Genomic DNA, 20,795 nt, shown 5'->3' with positions numbered 1-20,795 from the left:
GATTGGGGAAAGCGCCTCCACGATCCAATCACCTCCCACCAGGTCTTTCCCTAGACATGTGGGGATTATGGGGATTACAATTCAAGATGAGATTTGGGTGGGGACACAAAGCCTAACCATATGAATATATTTCTTGAAGTAAAACTGTTATCAGGAATTAGGTGTAATATCCAGATATATGAGACAAAACAGCATAGTTAAAATATCATGGTCAAAAGTCCTTCAGATGAAAAGTCTTTGACGTCTAAATGCCCTTAATCCTCTGAATCAAATGGTCATTGGGTCTAAAATAGTAAGATAAAGGAATCTTCTTTTCCTTTAGCTGACAGTGTAAATAATACCTAGGCATCTGTTTGTGTTTTCTCAGCATAAGAAGAGACTATGGCCAGAGCTTCTAAATCAAAGTCAGATACCTACATGCTCATAGGCAGGTAATTAAGTAAATGAAAGAGGCTGCAAGGAAATGATGAGGCCTATGATGAACTGGACAGCACAGGTCCCATCTAAATGGCATAGCCACTACAGCACCAGACAGTTGACACAGTAATAGCTGTTAGGAAATCTTCTGATTTTTTTTTTTCCCAAAAAATGTTAGTAATACAACTTCTTAGGTGTAATGTCTTGAATTTATTGGCAATTAATTCTTTTGTTATTTTTGTCAATACTGTGCAGGCCAAACAAGACAGGACTATGAAAGAAATTGGGCCTCCAGACCTACAATTTATGGCCTCTACTGTAGATGCTTATTAGATCCTGGTATTCAGAAACAATACATATGGCCTCTATCTTGAGCGGCATATGAAAGACAGAAGACACAGAAAATGGAATAACACCAAGAACCCAAGCATTATAGGCTGAATCATGTCCCCCAAAACTCGTATGTTGAAGTCCTAAAACCAGGTACCTCAAAATATAAACTTATTGGGAAACAGATTTGTTATATATGTAATTAGTAACGTTGAAATAAGGTCATTAGGGTGGGTCTAATCCAATGACAGGTATCCTTCTTAAAAAGGGGGTAAATTTGGACTCAGTCAGATACATAGGAAGAACACCAGGTAAAGATGAAGGCAGATATTAGGATGATTCTTCTATACACCAAGGAATACCAAATATTTCCAGCAAATTGCCAGAAGCCGTGGCAGAAGCATGGAACAGATTATTCACAGCCCTCAGAAGGAACCAGTCCTACCAATACCTTTATCTCAGACTTCTAGCCACCATAATTGTGAGACAATGCATTTCTATCCCATAAGCCACTCAGCTTGTGGTGCCTTGTTACAGCAGCCCTAGAAAATTAATAGAATTATAGCCAGGTGCAGTGGTTAATGCCTGTAATCCAAGCACTTGGATTGAGGTTGAGGTAGAAGAATTGCTTGAGTCCAAGAGTTAGAGACCAGCTTGGTCAACATAGTGAGACCTCTTCTCTTTAAAAAAAAAAATTTTTTTTTTTTTAATTAATTCATCAGGGTAGGACATGTCTGTAGTCCCACCTACTTGAAAGGCAGAGACAGAAGGATCACTTGAGCCCAGGAGTTTCAGGCTACAGTGAACTATGATTGCAGCACTGCACTGCATCATGGGCAACAGGGCGAGACCCTATTTCTAAAAGAGAAGAAGAAAGAATGAGGAGGAGGAGGTTAATAGAATTAGGTGGGTTTAATATCTAAAAATCAATCGTTGTGATACACCATATCAGTAAAATAAGGGACAAAAACACATTACCATCTCAATAAATGCAGGAAAAGCATTTATAAAATTCAACTCCTGTTCATGGTAAAACAAACAAACAGAAAACTCTCCAACAAACTAGGAATAGAAAGGAACTTTCTCAGTCTGACAGAGTATCTGTGAAAAATCCACAGGTTACACACTTAATAAAAGACTGAATGCTCTTCCCCTAAAAGTATTTCTGCTTTCACCACTTCTATTCAATATTGTACTAGAGGTTCCTGCCAGAGCAACTGACAAGGAAAAGAAATAAAAAGCATCCATATTGAAAATGAAAAAGTAAAGCTATCTCTATTTGCTGATGATATGATCTTTTATGTAGAAAGCTTAAGGGATCCATTCAAAAAACCCATTAGCACTAATAAATAAGTTCAGCAAGATTGCACAATGCAAAATCAATACACAAAAGTCAACTGTATTTCTGCAATTTGCAATGAAAAATTTGAAAATGAAATTAAGAAAAGGATTCCATTAACCACAGCTTCAAAAAGAATAAAGTAAGTAGGAATAAATTTAACAAAATAAATGTAAAATGTATACTCTGAAAATAACAAGTTCTGTGCATGGCGGTTCATGCCTATAATCCCAGCTACTCAGGAGAATGAGGAGAGAGGATCACTTGAGGCCAGAAGTTAGAGACCAGCCTGGGCAACATAGCAAGACCCTGTCTCTAAAAAGGAACCTTAGTCTGGGCATGACGGCTCACACCTGTAATCCTAGCACTTTGGAAAGCCAAGGCAGGAGGATTGCTTGAGGCCAGGAGTTTGAGATCAGCATGGTCAACATAGCAAGACCCCAATCTCTACAAAAAAATAAAAAATTAACCAGGAGCAGTGGTACATGCCTGTAGTCCTAGCTACTCAGGAGGCTGAGGCAGGAGTGTCATTTGAGCCCAGGAGTTCAAGGCTACAGTGAGCTATGATGGTGCCACTGTGCTCCAGCCTGGGCCACAGAATGAGACTTCATGTCTAAATAAAAGAAAATAACTACAAAAAACTTGAAAAAAATTAAAGAAGACCTAAATAAATAGAAAGACATCTCATGTTCACTGACCAGAAGACTTAGTATTGTTAATATGGCAATACTATTCCCTAAAATGATCTTCAGACTCAGTGAAATCCCTATCAAAATCCCAGCTGGCTTCTGATCTTACGATGATCCTAAAATTCATATGAAAATTCATGGGACCCAGAATGGGCAGACCAATCTTAAAAAAGAAGAAGCCTGGAGACTCATACTTTCTGAATTCAAATCTTACTATAAAGCAATAGTAATCAAGACAGTACGGTACTGGCACAAGGATAAACATACAGATCAATGGAATGGAATTGAGAGTCCAGAAAAATGGCCTTAACATTTATGATCAATTGAATTTTGACACAAATGTCAAGACCATTTAATATGGGAAGAATAGTTTTTTCCAGAAATTGTCCTGGGACAACTAGATATACACATACAAAAGAATGAGACTGGATCCCCTACCTTATACCATATACAAAATTTATCTCAAAATGAATTAACTATAAAACTCTTAGAAGAAAACATAGGCACAGATTCTTATGACTTTGGATTAGGTATGACATCAAATACACAATCAACCAAAGAAAAAATAGATAAATTGAACTTCATCGTAATTAAAACTTTTTCTACTTCAACAGATACCATCAAGAAAGTTAAAAGACAACCTATTGAATGTGAGATTTTGCAAATTATATATGATAACAGATATATCTAAAAATATATAACGAATGCTTACAACTAATAAAAAATACAAATATCCCAATTAGAAATTAGGCAGAGGATCTGAAGAGATACTTCTTCAAAGAAAATACACAAATGACTGATAAAGACAAGAAACACTGCTCCAAATCTTTAGCCATCAGGGGAATGGCAATGAAAACCACAATGAGATGCCATTTCACACCCACACTAGAGTGGCTATAATAAAAAGACAGAAAACAAGTGTTGGTGAAGATGCAGAAAAACTGCAACTCATACATGTGATTGGTGGAAATGTAAACAGTGCAGTCACTTTGGAAAAGTCCACAAATGGTTAAACATAGAGTCACCATGTGAGCCAGCAATTCCACTGCTAGTTACCTATCCAAAAGAAATGAAAACATATGTCCACATAAAAACTTGTACATGAATGTTCATAACAGCATTATTCCCAAGAGTCAAAAGGTAGAAACAATTCAAATGTACATCAATTGATAAATAAATAAAATGTATTATATCCATGCAATGGAATATTACCTGTCAATAAAAAGAAATGAAACACCGATACATGCTACAACATGGAAGAGCCTTGAAAAACATGCTAAGTGAAAGAAGCCAGACACAAAATAGCACATCTTGTATGATTCCATTTACATGACATGTCCAGAATAGAAGAATTTATAGACAAAGTAGAATAGTGGTTTAGGAGGAAATGGGGAATGACTGCTAATGGGTACATTATTTTTTGGGAGGAGTGACAAAAAGTATTCCTAAATGGCACAAATCTGTGAATATAGTAAAAACCATTGAATAAATATTATTGGATATATATTCCTTCTATATAATGAATACTTATTAACATATATTGACTATACTAATATATTTAAAATCATTGGATACTTTAAGTGGGTGAATTTTATGGTATATGAATTATATCTCAATAAAGCTGTTATAAAAATGGCACACCAAAGGGATCAAGTTAATTAAATTAATTAATTAGTAAAATAAATAGAACTTTATAGATCGGGTTCTCATCAAACCTCCAGAAGTGTTCTTTTTCTTATTCACTATCTTTTAGTCTTTAATACAGTGTGAATAGTAATGAAATAACAAAATTAAAGTCAAGATTGACATCAAAATTAAAATCAGAGGTACCCTGCCCTGACTGCTAGGACAACTGTTTTTGACAGACCACAATTAACTGATCCCCAAACTTTGTGTAGAGATTGACATTACTATCAGTTTCAGTATTTCAGACTGTGACATGTTAGCAGATCAAATTTCCAGAGAGTGAGAAGATCTGCATATGAAGCCGGTCAAGAAGACATGAATACTTTTTCATAAATAACTGTTGTTTGCTTGGAGACATAATGAGACTGGAGCAGGCCGTGGCATCTCACAGTCATGGCTCAAGATAAATTATGTCTCTCCTTCCACAAGACCCTTTGCTTGTTGTTGATATTATCTCTTAACATCCCCTACAGAGACAGTGGGCTTTCTAAAGTCACTGTAGAGCCAGGTGCAGTGACTCATGCTTATAATCCCAGCACTTTGGGAGGCTGAGGCGGGTGGATTACCTGAGGTCAGGAGTTCAAGGCCAGCCTGGCCAACATGGCAAAACCCCATCTCTACTAAAAATACAAAAATTAGCTGGGCATGGTCATGGGTGCCTGTAATCCCAGCTACTCGGGAGGCTGAGGCAGGAGAATCACTTGAACCCAGGAGGCAGAGGTTGTAGTGAGCCGAGATTGTGCCACAGCACGCCAGCCTGGGCGATGAGAGTGAAACGCTGTCTAAAAAAAATAAAAATAAAAATAAATAAAGTCACTGTAGAACCTGTCATCTTACACTAGAAATAAATATATGTGTCTGCTTTGCCACAGAGTCTTCTCTTTTGTTTTCTGCCCCTGCCTAGAGGATCCCAGGAGATATATATGGAGAGAGGGTGAGGAAGTGGCCGTGAGCTACTTACATTAGTAATAACAAACAGATATGCTGCACCAAAGTCTAGTAGACCCAAATTCAGAGAAAAGTTCTTATCTTCTGTTCTACAATGCACTGTAGGGTATCTGGAACAGGATGAATTTAGATTAGAATAAATATCACGGCTTAGAAAAGCATTCCCATTTCCAGGTGAAAATGATCTCATCTCTCTACTGATGGTGAGGAAAGCAGTGAAGCTACTAATTATCTTTGAAGAGAAATGTTTCTTGGAGTGGGTTATTTTCATGCCAGGCTTCTGTCCCTGATTTGAGCTCTTTATTGCCTGTCAGGTATTTTCTAAAATATTCAACCTAAATAAAGTAGTTACAAATCATATTCTTTTGTGAACTTAAGTACCATGTGAACTTTTCTCATGCAAATCTTATGACTTAGTAGAACAGGCTATAACAGTGAACCTGAGAAGATAAGCTCTAACTAATGAAGTGCCAATTCAAGGTTCCAAAGTACATTGTTCAGTAGAAATGGAAACCAATAATAAACTTTGAGAAACTCAGAGATGGACTGTGTTAACTATACAGAGATGGGCTGTGTTAACTATATAGTGTGGTCTTCAATCGTGATCTCAACATATCTGTGCAGAAAAAAAGTGAGACTGAGGGAAGGAAGCAAGAGTTGGAAAAGATCAGGAGTGCGTCTACACTCAAAATTAGCCCACATTCAGGCCGGGAGTGATGGCTCGCGCCTGTAATCCCAGCACTTTGGGAAGCCGAGATGGGCGGATCACAAGGTGAGGAGATCGAGACCATCCTGGCTAACACGGTGAAACCCCATCTCTACTAAAAATACAAAACTTAGCCGGGCGCGGTGGTGGGCGTCTGTAGTCCCAGCTACACGGGAGGCTGAGGCAGGAGAATGGCATGAACCTGGGAGGCGAGCTTGCAATGAGTGGAGATCGCGCCACTGCACTCCAGCCTGGGCGACAGAGCGAGACTTCGTCTCAAAAAAAACAAAAAAAAACAAAAAACAAAATTAGCCCACATGCACCTAAGTTCCCCGCCTATATACAAAGATAGCTCTCAAAAAACAATTATTGACAGAAGTAAAATGTCCACAGGGGCAATGCACTTACTCTCCTCTTTGCACAGTTCTATAAGCAGACACTCCATAGTCTTCACCAACATTGAGAGAGGTATCTTTACTCAGGGAGATGTTGACATCTTTATGCAAAGTGTTAACAAACCTGAGGGCAGAGATATTATTTACATATCAAACAAGCAGGAACACCTGATTAAAGAGGGTAGGGACCTTTTATGTTTTGGGTATAACTATATCCCCAGTGCCTAAGTGCCTAGAATAGTGGCTGGCACATAAAAGGTACATAATGTATATTGTTAACTAGACAAATGAATGATCCCACAGGTAAAAAGTAATCCATAGTCTTAGCTGTCCCTAACTTTCTTTTTCTTGAACTTTTATCTCTCACATCCTCACCAGACCTCTAGCTAGATGGACACTATCATGATCATTCATGGCAATCTGAGTTTCCTCACTAATCCAACTTAGGTGTATCTAATTTATTTCCCTTATAATGGTGGAATCTATCAACTGAGACTTACTAAGAAAAATGAGATAATTATGCATAAAGAAATGATAGTATTTACATAAAACTCATATCTTAACCTCTTATAAATTAAGCCCAATGTGACTTATGCAAAACTCAGACTTCCAGCCCAGAGTAGGTTGCTATAATTGTTTTGGAGTCTGCAGAAACTTTGGACCCTTCCAGAACCATCTATTTTTCTGAACCTGGCACCTAGATTGTCCTCTCAGGATGAGTTTTTGGTACATTTCTGTTTTGATAGCTTTTGATTTGGTCTCTGGCCCCAGGCATAAGAAGGACAGTTCCCTCTAGAGTCCTGAATGTTGATTCCTAGACTTTAGATCATTCTACAGTGACGTAGAAAATGCCCTTCTGGAGGTCCATGACTCTCTGACCTCACATTGTCTTATTTTGAGCTGTTCACTTTTTTTGAAGCATATTCAAAAGCAAGTTGTTATGACTGTCCTACCCTTCAGTGAAATCCAGACTTTTCACTAAAAGTTCTCCTCTAAAATGCTATTCTCAACAGCAACCACTTGACCTTGGTGACCATAGACCTGTGTATCTGTCCATTTCATATCTAGTACCGGCCACAGAGAACACATGTCCTCTTGGGTACTCCATCTCTGTAACTGTCCCTCACCTTTTGACAACACCCTTCAGCCTTATCTGGATTCAAAACTAAGTCTTTTGACTCCAAATGTGTACTATACCATGATGCCTCTATAGGCTTATAATAAAAACTATACTTTAAAAGATATATATTCAACTATCAAAAAGGAAGGGAGGATTATTTTCTCACTTCCAAATTTCTCTCTGACGATCACAAAGAGAAAAGTACTCAGTTATTTTCCTGAAAGCAAGATGAACAGATAAAATTCAGCAGAAAGAATTTATGCCCCAGAGTACAGGGGGCATACACAGATAGGGTCATCTTTGAATCCCACATGAGAAAAGAAGCCTATCTGCCTCTCACTGTCCTAGAAAATGCCTTTTGACACCAGTGCCCCTGGCACTCTAGGAGAGGGAATTCCTGTTCAGAACAAGTCCAAGATTCGAGAAAACAGAGTGGCTTGGAATCTCTTTGACATTCAAACCTCACAGTTGTCATCCCATTGGTTGTTTTGCTTTCTGTATCCTTTACCTACAACAGAGAAAAGTAAAAATCAGTAACAGCTGATGAAATAAGACCTATACTCAGAAAATTTGATCATCAGGCAGATCCTTGGTAAGCATTGATAAGACAGTCACATTACTTTGCGATGACAACTTAAAATACAGGCAATTCCTCAACTTACCATCATGCTGGAGATACTGTTCCCATCTTCATGAATGACAAGACTGTACCAGTTCTTCTCCTGCACAGAATGCTCAGTGTAGAGAGACAAATTGTGATATTTCAGGTGGAAGTGAAAATTCTGGCTTTTTGTTTTCAGGTGCAGTTTGGAATACCGTGGTGTTTTCTGTAAAATGAAGAACATAAATTGAAGGTCATATACACCTTCTACTCCATATTGGACATTACAGTGTTGTAGCATCTCAGAGTAGGTGACCTCATCAAATATTTTCAACCTAGTAATTCCTTTCTTTAACCAAGTCCTTTTATTTCTTGGAATTTACCCTAAGAAATAATCAGAGGTATGCACAAATATTTATGAATAAGAATGTTCATTATAGGATTATGTATAATAATAAAAACTGAATACCTATGTGGAAATGTCTAAATAAACTGTGGTATATCTATAGAATGGAATATTATATGTCCATTAAAATCATGTGCTCAAAGACTATCTAAAGACATGGGTGGATGCTTATGATACAATTAATGTTAAGAAAAAATCAAGATCAATATAGCATACAGAGTTGCTAATTCATTCAGGTACACACCTCACCTGAAAGGATTTGATGGACTCTATCAACAGAGAATTGTTTTCATTTCCTACCACTGTCACTTTCACATCATCATCTGCCAGATTCAAGACTTGTAGGAAAACCTCCTGGGGACCTGGCTGGGCTGGGGTCATTTCCTTAGAACAAAGAATACATGTCAGAATCACCAACAAATAATCATTCAGATACAATGACAACACATATCTCAGTTGTTTCTGACAGCCTAGTCCACTAGCCAAGTAGACATAGTTTTCTCCCTTTGAAAAATATTTCACTTAGAAAACTCTAAAGGCAGTTTGGAGAGGGAAACATCAGTTCAATGTAGCAAGTACCAATGCCAGCTTACAAACTCCATGCTTTTTGACTTAGCTGTGGCCTCATCCGTAATAGTGGCTATTCAATCTGCCAAAAGGTTTTTACTTGAGTATCTAGAAAGGCATAACCTAAGCCTGTGTTCCCTAAGGAGATGGCTATCTTGGATATTAGTGTTTGAGAATTCCCTGAAAATACATTCTAAGTCACTCAGGTGGGAGGTGGGCCTCATTTTGCATTGCTGTTTTACCGCTCTATCTACTTATTTATCACAAATACTTATGATACACCTCTTATAAAAAAGGTACTCTGCTAGGTCCCAGGAAATCATGATCGAACAAGTCAAAAACAGCAAATAAGAAAGATATGATCCTGCCCTCATGGAGCTTAAGAATCACTGAACTCACATTTATTTTTATCTCTACAGCTGCTGCAACTGCAAATGCCAGGCACGCTAGGATCATACCAACAGCCATTTTCCTAAGTGATCTGTGGTGGAAAGGAGAAACAATTATATCTAAACTTTAGACTCTTAAGGATGAAATCCAAACTCTGTAGCCTATTATTAAAGACTACATTAGGCTGTTCTTGCATTTCTATAAAGAAATACCTGAGATTGGGTAATTTATAAAGAAAAGAAGTTTAATTGGCTTATGGTTCTGCAGCATGACAGGAAGCAGAGTGTTGGCATCTTCCCAGCTTCTGGTGAAGTCTCAAGGAGCTTTCAATCATGGGAGGAGCCAAAGGTGGAATAGGCATGTCACATGGTGAAAGCAGAAGCAAGTGAGGAGGTGGGAGGTGCCACACACTTTTAAATGACCAGATCTTGTGAGAACTCATTCACTATCATGAAGATAGCACCATGGAATGGTGCTAAACCCTTTATGAGAATTCACTCCCATGATCCAATCATGTCCCACCAGGCCCCACCTTTATCATTGGGAATTGCATTTCAACATGAGATTTTGGTAGGGACAAATATCCAAACTATATCATTCCATCTCTAGCCCCCTAAAATCTCATGTCCTTCTCACATTGCAAAATACAATTATGACTTCCCAATAGTCCCCCAAAGTTTTAACTCATTCCAGCACAAACTCAATCAAAAGTCCCAAGTCCAAAGTCTCATTTGAAATAAGGCAAGTCCCTTCCACCTACGAGCCTGTAAAATCAAAACAACTTATTTACTCCCCAAATAAAATGGAAGTATTGGCACTGGGTAAACATTCCCATCCCAGAAGGAAGAAACTGGCCCAAACAAAGGGGCTACAGGCCCCAGGCAAGTCTGAACCCAGCAAGGCAGTTATTAAATCTTAAAGTTCCAGGATAATCTCCTTTGACTCCACGTCCCACATTCAGGGCACACTGGTACAAGGGGTGGGCTCCCAAGGCCTTGGATAGCTCCACCCCTGTGGTTTTGCAGAGTTCAGCCCCTGTGGCTGCTCTCACAAGTTGTTGAGTGCCTGTGGTTTTCCAGGCCCAGGGTGCAAGCTGCCAGTGGGTCTATCATTCTGGGGTCTGGAGGATGGTGGCCCCCTTCTCACAGGTCTACTAGGCAGTGCCCTTGTGGGGACTCTGTGGGGGTCACTACTAGGACACTGCCCTAGTAGAGGTGCTCTCTGGGGGCTCCACCCCTGCAGCAGGTTTCTGCGTGAACACCCACGCTTTCTCATACAGCCTCTGAAATCTAGGTGAAGGGTGCCAAGCATTCTTCATTCTTGCACTCTGTATGCCTGCAGGCTTAACACCATGTAGAAGCCACCAAGGTTTATGGCATGTACCCTCTAGGGAAACAGGCATGTCACATGATGAAAGCAGGAGCAAATGAAGGGTAGGGAGATACTACACACTTTTAAATGGTCAGATCTCACAAGAACTCACTATCATGAGGGCAGCACCAACGGGATAGCCCTAAACCATTCATGAGGAATTCATCTGCATGATCCAACCACCTCCCACTAGACACCCCCTCCAACATCCAACATTGGGGATTACATTTCAACATGAGATTTGGGTGGGTGCAAATATTCAAACTGTATCAAAGACTTTTCCTGATTTGATCCCAATTACTTTTCTTTTTTAAATCCACGTTTCCATGACCAATTACTTTTCAAGGTATTTTCTAGAACTCCTCTTCATACATTCTTCTTTCTTCTTTTTCTTGAGTCACATTGAACTGCTCTTGTCTGTGATATACCACATTTACTCACCTCCATCTTTGCTTTTGATGGTTTTTCTATTCACTATGTCATAATACCAAAAATAATGACAATACAACAAGGTTTATTGAACAAATACCATATGCCAGGTGCTGTACATGATTTACATCACTTTCCTCTGCAGAAATCTGTTGACCTTGGCAGGGGAAGGACAGTTTCTTTTCTACATCTCCTTGGCACTTGATCTTAGGCCCTTCTTAGGACACTTATTTTACCTGTGTAGTAGTTGCATTATATATATATATATATATATATATATATATATATATATATATATATGCTCTAGCCCCCTTACTAGTAATAAACTAAGTAATAAACTCTTTGAGGGAAATGGTTTTTTTTCCTGATATATATTTTCATGACACTTGGTCCTAAACTTCCCGACATCTGCTCAATGAACAGGTGAAAAAGGGCCATTTTCATTTGGTAAAGTGGTCATCAAAATGAATTGCTATTAAATCAAGAATGAAAGAAGGCTTGAAACTTTCTTTTGTCAAACTCTAAAAAAGACTAATCCTTCTATTTAGAAAACATTTCAGGCAGTAATTGGGAACAATTCAGTTCCCAGTCCTACTAGGTTCCCCATTTGTTTCATAGGGACAATAGGAGATTTAAAGGGATTAGTAGTCATCAAAGGCCTTGAGTTTCTTTGAAGAGACAACATTCAAGAACAAAGAAGAAAGTTGATTTAGGAGCTAAATTTCACGTATTTTTGGTTTGGCATGAAACCTAGACCTGCCCCTTCAATATCACACAGTTAAATCCACAGTAATGGCTTTGATTCTCATTAATTAGATCTAATTCCCATTTTTCAGGGTCAATAGGCAGTTAGTCTAACATGGAAAAATAGAAGCAGATAGATGATAAACCAAAACCAATCATCACTAAGAAAAATACTGACATTGAATATTTATCAAACTGGGCAAAGACTGAGTCAATTTAGAGTAATCCATACAGGCATAGTGAACACTTACGAGAAGTTAATTCCACACTTGGAGACCAGACGATAAATGACAAAGTCAAACAACGGGATGAAGATAAGAACCAGAAGGGGATTTAGAACCTGTAACACCATGACAAAAAGGATTAGCTGTAAATGTTCTCCTGAGCACTGCACTCATTTGCTTGTGTATACTCTGTCTCACATCAACACACACTTTTGTCATTGTAAGTACAGAATGATTCCACGTTCCTCAGTCCATTTACACCAAGACCCTATTTCCCTTGCACATTTTAGCTTTCAAATATCCCAAGAGACAAGTTTCACTCTGAGCCTGTCTTTCTGCCAGCCTTATTGTGAGCTCTTTCCTCTCATGACTTCATTGCTCACAAAACAAGCCTTACAATGTCTTTTATAACATTTTCATTATACTATCTTGACATGGAAAAAAATCCAATGCTTATACTTTAGCTGTGGCAAATTAACTACTTAACAGGGGATTGAAGGAGAAGTGTGGGGTTTAAAGAGAATGTTTTCATGTCGAAGCTTGGCCCTTATCAGTGTACAAGGAGAAAAGCATCAAATTATGGTTGTTAATCCAATATGGTTGTTAATCCTAATACTGCAGGTGGAGGTAGGAATAGATAAGGAAATAAATAAGCCCCGATGGCTATAGAAGAGTCCCATACCTGCATCTGGTCCGGCTGAAGCACAAAAAAACCCTGAAACATTATAACAAATTATATTTAGATGATATCTGAAGACAAGAAAAAAATTGTTGGCCTAGATCAATAATTTTGCTAGTTAGCAAGTGAGAAGCATATGAGAGAAAATTCATCAGGTCTTTGGTTCAGGGCCACTATTTTGCTGTTAAGATTATCTGGGGGATGGGAACAGACTTGGGAAAGCTTCTAGCTATGTTTGCCAGGCAGACGGGCCTAAGGGAGAAATTCTTTTCTATGTATGATGCTTTCCTTAACTTGAAAGGAAATAGAGTCAGTGCATTTTTATTGATCTCAGCAACTGTAGTTCTAGGTTGTAATAATATGAAGGACAAGACATCATGGTTAGGGTGAAGACTGTCCCTGACATATGGTGTTTCCAAAGTTGTTCTCCAGAGGACCAACAAGAAGACCACCATGGTAAATAAGAGACAACCAGAGGAAGGGAAAAGGTAAAATTATATTTTGCAGGCTCCAAATAGACCGACTAATAAGACCCTAGTATCATTCTACTCTGTCCTTTTGAAAACTGAGAGGATAGAAAAATAATATACTAATCTGGGAAAAGATCAATTGGGAGCAGAGGTGGTGCCTTATTTGAGTGGGCTAAAGAATGGAGTTTGGAAAAAGAGAAAATAATATGTATAACCTTCTCATTCTTTCCATATCCATATATACAAAATATTCCATTTCCCACAGGTCCTCTGCTGTGATCCTTGTTGAAGAGATAGACCAATTGTGTAGTAGCGCCACTCAAACCTGTCCCTACTGTGCACTGTGATAGGCTTAGACAGAAGAAAATCACTATCCCAGTTATGTATGACTTCATTTGCTAGCCTCTCAATACTTCCTTCTATACATTGAAACTTTCTCATCTTTATGTTCCTGATTTCTAAAAAGAAGATTCTGGTTTTGATTTCTAAAGAGAAGATTCCGGTTTTTATTTCTAAACTAGCTTTCTTTATCTTTGCCTACACAGTACCTTCAAGCTAAAAGCACTTCTCTGAAAATCTTATTAGTTTTCAGGCAAAACCACAAAGAAATTAATTTTTCCCCAATATGGATGTTGAAGAAAATAATAGACTTCTCTGGAAAATCTCTTCTACTCACCAAATTCCCATTCATCCTGATGGCTTGCAAAGTCCATCGTGAACCCTAGGGCAAACAGATCCTATTATGAGAAATCCCTTTCCTGTGAGAGGGAAGTGGCTGTAAGGAGGGGTAATGTCCAAAAGAACTATTCTTACCTGCTGATCCAAAAGAGCCCAGAACATGGGCAATGGGATATAAAGGAATAGTACCCTGGTCAGTGCCTTCACATCCATAATGAGTTGCTTCTGCAAAAAGGAGGAAGAATAGGCAGAAATGCTAGAAGTTCTGTACATGGCTTTCTTGCTTAAAGTAGAAGTGTCCAAAAAACAGTAGAGAGGAGGTTGAATGCAGTAGTATAGAATCATTTTGAACATTAGGAAAGACTGTATCAAGCCATAAGATGTTTCTGCATTTCCAACTTACTGGATATTTCTCAGCTGCCCAATCTAGCCAGTGCTGTCGCTTTGGAATGTCTCCAGAACGGTTCTTGAAACGATTGGAAATAGCAAACTAGGGCAGAGCATAGACATCATGGGAGAGACAAACAGAAAAATATCCTCTGCCTTTTCCAACTTATTATATCTTCCTTCAAACACCATACTTTTAGTGACTTATTCCAACTCTTTGAACTAATCAGGCACTGAATATCAGAATATTTCTGATATAATTTTATAGGCACTGAATTTCAGAATATTTCTGATATAATTTTATAGGCACTGAATTTCAGAATATTTCTGATATAATTTTATCTATCACTTTAAGAAAGAACTTGCCATTCAAAACAAAAGATAACAAAAAAGACAAAAGTTATCTGTCTATACATAATTACATTTCAGAAGACTTTTGCCAATTTAAAAAGATAATTACCTTTTTTAAACTTAATGGTTAAGTAGAGACATAAGAAGAAGACTGGTTAATCTCAGCTTGTTAAAAAACATGGAAATAGAACAGAGGTCATTGAGAAAAATGTATGCCCATGTTTGAACGCCAAGATTCTCAGCATAGCATCTCTTTCTTTTGATTGAAAAAGGCAAGAAAACAATTTATGGACTTACCCAGATACATTTGAAAACTTGAGCCACTATGTTTCCTTCAGGGGGTGGTTTATTGTATATTTTGCTTCCCATTGCAAACACAGCTGCAGTTGATACACAAACAAGTTTCTTAGCTTCTCATTTATTAGGTTGGTGCAAAGGTTATTGCAGTTTTGCCATTACTTTCAATGGCAAAAACCGCAATAACTTTTGCACCAAACTAAATAGCACATTCAATATATCAGTGCTAAGGGCAGGCTGCTGAACTGTGGGAGTGCCTGGGAAATCTTATAAAGAGGGAACTGACTTACATTTCCTGACTTTTGGAGTTATCAAAATTACAGGAGCTAAGAGAAGATAAAATGGTATATTGTTAAGAGAGATATCTATTGAGACTTTCATGGAACCACAGAAGTGGAAGTCATCTGTGACTTCTTACTCTTCTTTCTCCATTTCCATATCTGAAATGTTACCAAGTTTTATTGGTCCTCTTTCTTTAATGTATTGCCTATTTGCCCCCTCTTTCACTTTACTACTGCTACCACTCTTGTTCAGGACTTCACAACTTGTACTTTGGATTATTAAAATGGCCACCAACTAGTTTCTCATTCCCTAGTCTCTTCCTTCTTTAATCTGATGCCAAATGTTTCTTTTCAGGATCTATTAATACTTAACTCACCCAAACTCCTGGCATGAAAGACCTTCCCAAATTCACTGTTATCCTGATAGTTATTGTTAGCCCTACCATCTATTTGAAGGTTTATCACATGTAACTTGTTAAGCATTTTACATACATTAACTGATTTAGCTTGACAAAATATGTACCACTGTCTCTATTTTATACATGAAGGAATATTAAGAAAATTAAGCACCCTGTACAAGGTTACACTGCTAGAAGATACCAGAACTGGACTTTTGACCTGAGGCTTGACTGACTCAAAAATCTATGTATTTAATCCTTATAATGCATCTCACTCACTAATTCTTAGACACTACTGGTAACACAGGTGAAAAAAACAAGGTCCCTGTCCTCAAAGGAGCTCACCTCAACCTGCTGTTTCCCACTTTATATTTCATCAATCTTTTTGAGGTACCCTATGCTGTAACCACTATTCATCATTTTGACAAACACTTCTATTCTATACAATTTCTGTTCTTGAGCTCATTCTGTTTCTTTCAGCCCATATCTCTGTCCTTTAACCACATCTCCACAGCTAATTTAAGGGGATTTCATTTCTTTAATTTTCCTTTTATTTTCCAAATTAACAATGAGCTGGTATTACCTTTGTAGTTATAAAACAGTGGGGTTTTTTTTTTTTCAATTTCATTAAATTAAACTCAATAGAAAAACTCCTTCTTGTTTCCCTCCCAGATGCACTTTCCTCCTTAACAGATTTCCTAGCTTCAGCATGATGCCCCTCTAGTAGATCCTCTGCTAAAGATGATTTTTTCAGGGACCAGTAGCATTTTCAAGTATCCTTACACATCAGAATGCACAAATCACTTTACTTTTCTCTCCCATCACTTTTTAATATCTCCATTCCTCTCAGTCAGATTCACTCTACCACTTTTTCTCATTCATCCTCTCAATTTCCCCAAAGCTTCTCCAAATAGCATCCTTTATCTATAACACCCTTCTCATGGTTGATAGAAAAAATAATTCTATCAGGATTAGTGGAGGAATGCTAATCCTGAGAGTCAAGTGGGCAGATAAAAATGTACCTAGAAGGCTGGGTGCAGTGGCTCACACCTGTAATCCCAGTACTTTGGGAGGCTGAGGCGGACGGATGACAAGGTCAAGAGATCGAGCTGACCAACCTGGCCAACATGGTGAAACCCTGTATTGGCTAAAAATACAAAAATTAGCTGGGCGTGGTGGTGCGCACCTGTAGTCCCAGCTACTTAGGAGGCTGAGGCAGGAGAATCACTTGAACCTGGGAGGCGGAGATTGCAGTGAGCTGAGATTGTGCCACTGCACTCCAGTCTGGTGACACAGCGAGACTCTGTCTCAAAAAAAAAAAAAAAAAAAAAAAAAGAGATACCTAAAAAAGGAAAATTTTGGGTAGAGAATAAACTGCTCCTGAAACTAAGAATGATCCTAGAAAGAGGCTGGACCTTCGAATGGAAACTCCTTCAATTTCCTGCCACCAAATCTATTAATTCTTGTATTCACACTCATCCTGCCCTCCCTCCAGGTAGGTGAAGGTGATATTTCTCCTCCTATCCAAAGCTAATTTGCTCATATGTGTTTTCATACTGATTATACTGTCTTTATCTTGTATCTTCAACTTCTTTCTCCACTGGATTATTCCTAATAACATTCAAACATGCTAAATATCCTTTCTTGAATCCATGTCACCTTCCAGCTATAAACACTCTTTCACTTTCTTACTTATAGTGACAAGAGGCAGATAAATTCCCAGGCAGACATGGACGGGTCCCAGTGAAACCTGACCTTCAAGCCAAAGACAGTTTGAAGCCTGAAAACCGAGTTGCCAGCTCCTGATAGAGTCCATGACCTGAGTGAAAACTTCTATCTCCGTCTTACCGTCTCTCTCCATTGGTTCCTTTTGGATGATGGCTTTTAACCAATCAAGTGGTGCTTTTTCCAAACCCACCCATGGACCAATCAGCATGCACTCCCCCATTCAAAGCCCGTAAAAAACCCACACTAAGCCTCACAGACAGCTACCCACTTCGGGTCCCTTCTAGGAGCTCAGAGCTTTCCTTCTGCCACTCAATAAAATTCTTCTCTTCTCTGCTTTACTCACTCTCTGGTGTCCACACATCTCATTTCTCTTGGTCATGGGACAAGAACCCGGAACTTGCTGAACTGTGGGTGGTGGGAATGAAAGGGCTGTGACACCCTTGGTCAGCTCACCAAGCTGTGGGCAGCGAGAATAAAAGAGCCGTAACACGCTCCCGCTTGCTAGACTACAGAAGAAAGAGAGTTGTAACATGCTTCTGCTCGTTAAACTACAGGAGTGAACAGCTGTAACATTTCTAGGGGCTCAGACCTCAGGAATTCCTGAGTAGGAGATACAACGTCCCTTAGGGCTCTGCGATTGCTAGCATCTCTGAGTTTTTGGGTGCCACAGTGTTCCCCTTGTCTAGATGCCACACCCAACACAGAAGCTGCTCGCTGCATGCCTAGTCCAGTCATGGGCTGAGCATGGAGCTGGGCACAGCATGGAGGTAGGCACAGGATCTGAGCAGGTGGGAGCCAAGTGCAGCCTACCAGGCTGAGCAGGTGGAGCAAGCCCAGTGGGCCAGAGCAAGGCCCAAACAGAGGCAGCAGTGGCCACACAGATTTCTGGCTGACAAAGCAGCACCGAAGGAATCCTGTAGCATTTACTTCTCAGTCTCCTCCAATCAGTCTTCAGCCTCCACCATTCTACCATAACTGATACAATCATACCAGTGACCTCCTTGTTGGTATATTTAATAGACATCTGTCACCCCTATCTTAATCTCCCACTCAGTAACACTTATCACACTGAATGAATCCCTTCTTGAAATCCTCTTGGTATCCAAGATAGCACTATTACCACTTTGGCCATTCCTTCTTAGTCTTATTTGTGGGCTTTTCCTCTTTGCCTATCTTTTAAATCCTGGCACTCCTTGAAGTTTGAACCTATCCTCCTACCCCACTTTTTTTTTTAACCTTACTCTTATCTTATTAGCTTTTAGTTATCTATCTTCATTTCATGGCTTATTGCTACCCGTATACTAATGACTACACATCTATATCTATAGTGCAAACATTTCTTCTAAGCTCTAATCCTGTATTTCCAAATAACTGTTTGGTAACTCCAATTAAATATTCCAACTACACATAAAATGCAACATGTTCAAAACTAAATTTATCAACATTGCCCCAAACTGGCTTTTCCTCAGTATCTCAGTTAATGACCCCGCTGCCTACCCAGCTGCTCAAGGTTCAGAACATTACATTAAACCTTGACTTATCTTCTCCCTCACTTAACATATGTAACCATTCTAAGGTTTGTTAATTCAACCAGGGCCAGATTAGGGTGAACTGAGTGAGGCACTCACCTCAAGCCCTAAATTTAAGCAAATATCAAAAAATTCAGTAATCAAAATAAATATTATCCTTGCCTCACCTGAACACAATCCTTTCTCTACATTATAGAAACATCATTGAGAAATTAAAATCTAGCAATTATTAATCTGTTAAAATGTTTTGAGAGTTCCCCACTCTCCCTCACAATGAAGTTCTAATTCCTTACTGGTTTAAAAGGCCCTTCATTATCTGGTTTCTGGCACTTTCTCTTCTTTATCGTTCTCATTCATGCTTTAGGTAATCCGAATGCCTTTAAAGCTATTAAACATGTCATGCTATTTCTCAGCCTCTTGTCTTACAGCTACTGTGTCCTCTTTCTGCATCACTTATAATTTCTTTATTGATTAACTGTTGTTCGGCTCTTAGGTCTCACCTTAAATGTCATTTCTTTAGGCAAACTTTTACAACCCCCAAAGTATTATTTATTTATTTATTATTTTATTCATCTATTTATTTATGAGATGGGGCTTGTTCTGCTGCCCAGGCTGAAGTGCAGTGGCACAATCATGGCTCACTGCAGCCTCAACCTTCCAGGCTCAAGCGATCCTCCCATCTCAGCTCCCAAATAGTTGGGATCATAGGTGTGTGCCATCATATTCCACTAATTTTTTTTTTTTTTTTTTTTTTTGAGACAGAGTCTCGCTCTGCCGCCCAGGCTGGAGTGCAGTGGCCAGATCTCAGCTCACTGCAAGCTCTGCCTCCCAGGTGTACGCCATTCTCCTGCCTCAGCCTCCCGAGTAGCTGGGACTACAGGTGCCCGCCACCTTGCCCGGCTAGTTTTTTGTACTTTTTAGTACAGACGGGGTTTCACCGTGTTCACCAGGATGGTCTCGATCTCCTGACCTCGTGATCCACCCACCTTGGCCTCCCAAAGTGCTGGGATTACAGGCTTGAGCCACCACGCCGGGCCATATTCCATTAATTTTTAAATGTTTGTATAGATGGAGTCATGCTATGTTGTCCAGGATGGTCTCAAACTCCTGAGCTCATGCAATACTCCTGCCTTGGCCTCCCACAGGTGTGAGCCACTGTGCCCGGTCCCTCAAGGTCTTAATTAAACATTCCTTCTATGTGGTTCCCATAGCTCTCTCTGTACTTTCCTAGATCATACTATGTTGATCTGGGAAATACTGATCATACTATATTGTAAATTCCTTTTACTTGTTTGCCTTCCTCTCCCTACTGAACTACATAGTTCTTTGGGAACATGAACTCTCCAGGTATCCAATTCACCAATGTGATCCCAATACCTAGCACATAATATGGCACACAACAGGTTCATTAAATGTTGGTTAAATAAATGAGTGAATGAAAAAATAAATTAATTGGCTGGGCGTGGTGGCTCATGCCTATAATCCTAGTACTTTGGGAGGCCAAGGCGGGTGGATCACAAGGTCAGGAGATCAAGACCATCCTGGCTAACACGGTGAAACTCCGTCTCTACTAAAAACACAAAAAATTAGCCAGGCATGGTGGCGGGTGCCTGTAGTCCCAGCTATTTGGAAGGC

At 39.1% G+C, this 20,795-nt stretch overlaps 1 protein-coding gene across 1 annotated transcript in view; it reads right to left on the bottom strand.

The window, feature by feature from the left end:
- The window catches only part of SLC15A2 (solute carrier family 15 member 2), a 52,380-nt gene that overhangs the window by 7,631 nt on the left and 23,954 nt on the right, over positions 1 to 20,795 (bottom strand). The window contains exons 8-19 of the mRNA XM_023214541.2: positions 15,225 to 15,307; positions 14,593 to 14,679; positions 14,325 to 14,414; positions 14,188 to 14,232; positions 13,045 to 13,077; positions 12,390 to 12,478; positions 9,604 to 9,685; positions 8,887 to 9,021; positions 8,293 to 8,457; positions 8,092 to 8,138; positions 6,524 to 6,634; positions 5,423 to 5,519 (exon numbers count right to left, since the gene is read on the bottom strand). Of these exons, the coding sequence (XP_023070309.1) occupies positions 5,423 to 5,519; positions 6,524 to 6,634; positions 8,092 to 8,138; positions 8,293 to 8,457; positions 8,887 to 9,021; positions 9,604 to 9,685; positions 12,390 to 12,478; positions 13,045 to 13,077; positions 14,188 to 14,232; positions 14,325 to 14,414; positions 14,593 to 14,679; positions 15,225 to 15,307 (1,064 nt within the window). The remainder of the gene's footprint in view (positions 1 to 5,422; positions 5,520 to 6,523; positions 6,635 to 8,091; positions 8,139 to 8,292; positions 8,458 to 8,886; positions 9,022 to 9,603; positions 9,686 to 12,389; positions 12,479 to 13,044; positions 13,078 to 14,187; positions 14,233 to 14,324; positions 14,415 to 14,592; positions 14,680 to 15,224; positions 15,308 to 20,795) is intronic.

The sequence above is a fragment of the Piliocolobus tephrosceles genome, chromosome 2, assembly GCF_002776525.5.
Source record: "Piliocolobus tephrosceles isolate RC106 chromosome 2, ASM277652v3, whole genome shotgun sequence".
In the NCBI taxonomy this organism is placed as follows: domain Eukaryota; kingdom Metazoa; phylum Chordata; class Mammalia; order Primates; family Cercopithecidae; genus Piliocolobus; species Piliocolobus tephrosceles.
Note: the sequence above shows the minus strand (reverse complement) of the source record. Positions and strands in the feature narration are given on the sequence as shown.